The following is a 4041-nucleotide window of genomic DNA, read 5'->3' on the forward strand; positions in this document are numbered from 1 at the left end:
TTGTGAAGGATACAGTGTTTTGATGTGGAGTCATGGCTACAGTGGAGTGATGTGGAGTGATGGCTACAGTGTTTTGGTGTGGAGTGATGTATTGTATCGTGGTGGCTACAGTGTTTTGGTGTGGAGTGATGTATTGTATCGTGATGGCTACAGTGTTTTGGTGTGGAGTGATGGTGTTGTATCGTGATGGCTACAGTGTTTTTGGTGTGGAGTGAGGGTAAGGTGATGGCTACAGTGTTTTGGTGTGGAGTGAGGGTATTGTATAGTGATGGCTACAGTGTTTTGGTGTGGAGTGATGATATTGTATAGGATGGCTACAGTGTTTGGTGTGGAGTGATGGTAATGTGATGGCTACAGTGTTTTGGTGTGGAGTGAGGGTAATGTGATGGCTTCAGTGTTTGGTGTGGAGTGAGGGTATGTGATGGCTACAGTGTTTTGGTGTGGAGTGAGGGTAATGTGATGGCTACAGTGTTTTGGTGTGGAGTGAGGGTATTGTATAGTGATGGCTACAGTGTTTTGGTGTGGAGTGAGGGTAATGTGATGGCTACAGTGTTTTGGTGTGGAGTAATGGTATTGTATAGTGATGGCTACAGTGTTTGGTGTGGAGTGATGGTAATGTGATGGCTACAGTGTTTTGGTGTGGAGTGAGGGTAATGTGATGGCTACAGTGTTTTGGTGTGGAGTGATGGTAATGTGATGGCTACAGTGTTTGGTGTGGAGTGATGTTGTATTGTGATGGCTACAGTGTTTTGGTGTGGAGTGAGGGTATTGTATAGTGATGGCTACAGTGTTTTGGTGTGGAGTGAGGGTAATGTAATGTGATGGCTACAGTGTTTTGGTGTGGAGTGATGGTATTGTATAGTGATGGCTACAGTGTTTTGGTGGTGGGGTGATGTTTCTCCTCTCTCTACCCTCCATACCCAACATTAGGATATGTTTGGTGGTGAGGTGATGTTCCTCCCCTCCTCTCTCCCCCAGGCTCCAGTCCCAGGACCAAGCTGCGTGCAGTCATACTAGACCCAGAGGTGGTGTTTGTGGCTAACCTGATGAGAGCCGACGCTCCGGCGCTGGTTGCGTCCTTCCAATGTGACTTCAGTCTGATGCTAGAGCCTGGGGGAGGGCCCGGGGCCCCTGGGGGACAAAGCATGACGGCCAACCTCAGAGAGCTCAAAGTTCTGGCCTGTCCCTTCATCAGGACCAATGAGACCAAGGTGGTCACCACGGTGAGCATAAAATGGCTTTTAATAGATGTTTTTTTGGAGACCCTCTACACTGCATCGAATGTCACTACTGTAAAGCATCAGCTGGGATATGATTCAAAGCTATTTCCTGTTGCGTTTTAATACGTTTTCCTTAAGTATATTTGAATTGAATCCAACTCCCTAAATGCTTCTTTCTCATTGGTCTTCAGGTGCTACGTCCGTGTTCTGTCTTCCTGGAAACCAAAACCCACCCCAACCAACCCCTTACCGGCTGTGTGACTGTGGAGGAAGTCATTATCAAAGTAGGTTGCATCCCTTCTTTGTCAAGTAGTTTGGTTAAAAATGTTATGGCAGAGTGTACCAATGTGCTCTGAGTAGGAGGTCTTCACGGGTCCAATGGACCTGGGGCTTTCCCAACCGGACTTCATTTGCATAAATAATACACATTTATGTATAATGGACTAATAGCTGCCATAGCTAGGTTATTTATCATCAAATATGATTACGTAATACTTGGCATGGACTGCATCAAACCAGGATGAGAAGTTAACATTAGCTAGCTAGGCTAACTGAGGCGGCGTCAAACCAGGACGAGAAGTTAACGTTAGCTTAGCTAGGCTAACTGAGGCGGCATCAAACCAGGACGAGAGGTTAACGTTAGCATAGCTAGGCTAACTGAGGCGCCATCAAACCAGGACGAGAAGTTAACGTTAGCTAGCTAGACTAACTGAGGCGGCATCAAACCAGGACGAGAAATTAGTGGGTCGCTGTAGCCTACCTGTTGACTCTGGGTCGCTGAGAGACCCGTGATATATACCCGAGACCCGTGACATTATTTCGAGTTCTGGATCCGGGCCCTCTCAGGTATTCGGGTACAGGTGGATCCATGAAGACCTCTAGCTCTGAGTGCTCAGGAGTGAGAAATGGTTTGAATTATTGAACCGCCTCATGTACTGAGAGGCTACTTCTGAACATAGCCGTCAATCAAGATCGTCATTGCGATCGAGATTTTTAATTGATCATCACACATAAGAATCCCGCTGACTTCCCCCGTATGAATAAAGGATAACTAAAGTAGAAAATAAATACCTGAAACGCTCTTCCCTTCCCTCTCTCAGATCTCCCCTGTCATCCTGAACACAGTGATGACCATCACGGCAGCCATGACGGCGAAACCTAAAGACGAGGCAGCAGAGGAGGAGAAGACTGAGGTCGGCAACCTGTGGTCCACCATGAACATCTACGCCTGCAACTACTGGTTCCTGGGAGTGGACTCTGCCAGCGAGGTATAGATACTACGGTTGGGGTTCAATTCGGAAAGTACACTGAGAAAAATCGGAATAGGAATTTAGTTTACTTTCTGAATTGACTGGAATTTAAATTGAATACCTCTAATATGTTCTATTGAGGTCTAGAACCTTCTGTCCCTATAAAATAACCTTATGTGCCTTCTGTCCCGATACAAGAACCTTCTGTCTCTCTACAAGGACCTTCTGTCTCTCTACAAGGACCTTCTGTCTCTCTACAAGGACCTTCTGTCCCTATAAAATAACCTTCTGTCTCTATACAAGGACCTTCTGTCCCGATACAAGAACCTTCTGTCTCTATACAAGAACCTTCTGTCTCTATACAAGGACCTTCTGTCTCTATACAAGAACCTTCTGTCTCTATACAAGAACCTTCTGTCTCTATACAATAACCTTCTGTCTCTCTACAAGGACCTTCTGTCTCTATACAAGGACCTCTGTCTCTATACACGAACCTTCTGTCTCTCTACAAGAACCTTCTGTCTCTATACAAGTGCCCTTCTGTCTCTATACAAGTGCCTTCTGTCTCTATACAAGGACCTTCTGTCTCTGTACAAGGACCTTCTGTCCCTATCTGTCTTGTACAAGGACCTTCGTCCCTATCTGTCCTCTATACAATAACTTCTGTCTCTATACAAGAACCTTCTGTCTCTATACAAGAACCTTCTGTCTCTATACAAGAACCTTCTGTCTCTATACAAGAACCTTCTGTCTCTATACAAGAACCTTCTGTCTCTATACAAGGACCTTCTGTCTCTATACAAGAACCTTCTGTCTCTATACAAGAACCTTCTGTCTCTATACAAGAACCTTCTGTCTCTATACAAGGACCTTCTGTCTCTATACAAGAACCTTCTGTCTCTATACAAGACCTTCTGTCTCTATACAAGAACCTTCTGTCTCTATACAAGAACCTTCTGTCTCTATACAAGAACCTTCTGTCTCTATACAAGGACCTTCTGTCTCTATACAAGAACCTTCTGTCCTCCCAGGAACATTTGGGCTCTCCGTTTACCTTCACTATGCACCTTTGTTGTGGTATTCTCTACCTACAAATGACATTAAACCTTAACATGACTTTCCCATCCAGGTGACGGAGAGTTTCAGTGACCAGGACGGCCGTAACTTTGGGGAGAGTTTCAAGGTGGATGTGAAGGTTATTCAGGTGACCATGGAGTCTGGTCTGGGCCACAGGACGGTCCCCCTGCTGCTGGCTGAGAGCTCTCTGTCTGGGACGGCCAAGAACTGGTCCTCCCTCCTCTACCTCTGCTCTGACATGACCCTGGAGGTGAGGACTGGAGCTTTTTACACTACTCTCAAGTATCATCCTAATGGACGTCCTCTTCCTGTACATACAGGAGCTTGTCATGTGTTTTTCTTGTAGGAAGTCAGTAGGCAGACAAACAGCTGTTCTTTAGTCTTTGTGAATTACCTGCTGATGTAGGGATACTTGTTACCTTTGGCATGTGTGCATTGGGCTCCCGTGTGGCTCAGCGGTCTTAAGGAACTGCATCTCAGTGCAAGAGGTAGGC

The 4041-nt window shown here is 45.9% G+C and overlaps 1 protein-coding gene across 1 annotated transcript in view; it reads left to right on the plus strand.

Annotated features, from left to right (window-relative positions):
* Positions 1-948: 948 nt before the first annotated feature.
* Positions 949-4041, plus strand: part of LOC109887319 (vacuolar protein sorting-associated protein 13C-like) — a gene marked incomplete at its 5' end in the record, with an annotated part of 96530 nt that continues 93437 nt past the window's right edge. Inside the window, 4 exons of the mRNA XM_031821589.1 lie at positions 949-1223; positions 1412-1504; positions 2321-2488; positions 3600-3797. Of these exons, the coding sequence (XP_031677449.1) occupies positions 949-1223; positions 1412-1504; positions 2321-2488; positions 3600-3797 (734 nt within the window). The remainder of the gene's footprint in view (positions 1224-1411; positions 1505-2320; positions 2489-3599; positions 3798-4041) is intronic.

This window comes from Oncorhynchus kisutch, unplaced genomic scaffold (genome assembly GCF_002021735.2).
Source record: "Oncorhynchus kisutch isolate 150728-3 unplaced genomic scaffold, Okis_V2 scaffold3995, whole genome shotgun sequence".
Classification (NCBI taxonomy): Eukaryota; Metazoa; Chordata; class Actinopteri; order Salmoniformes; family Salmonidae; genus Oncorhynchus; species Oncorhynchus kisutch.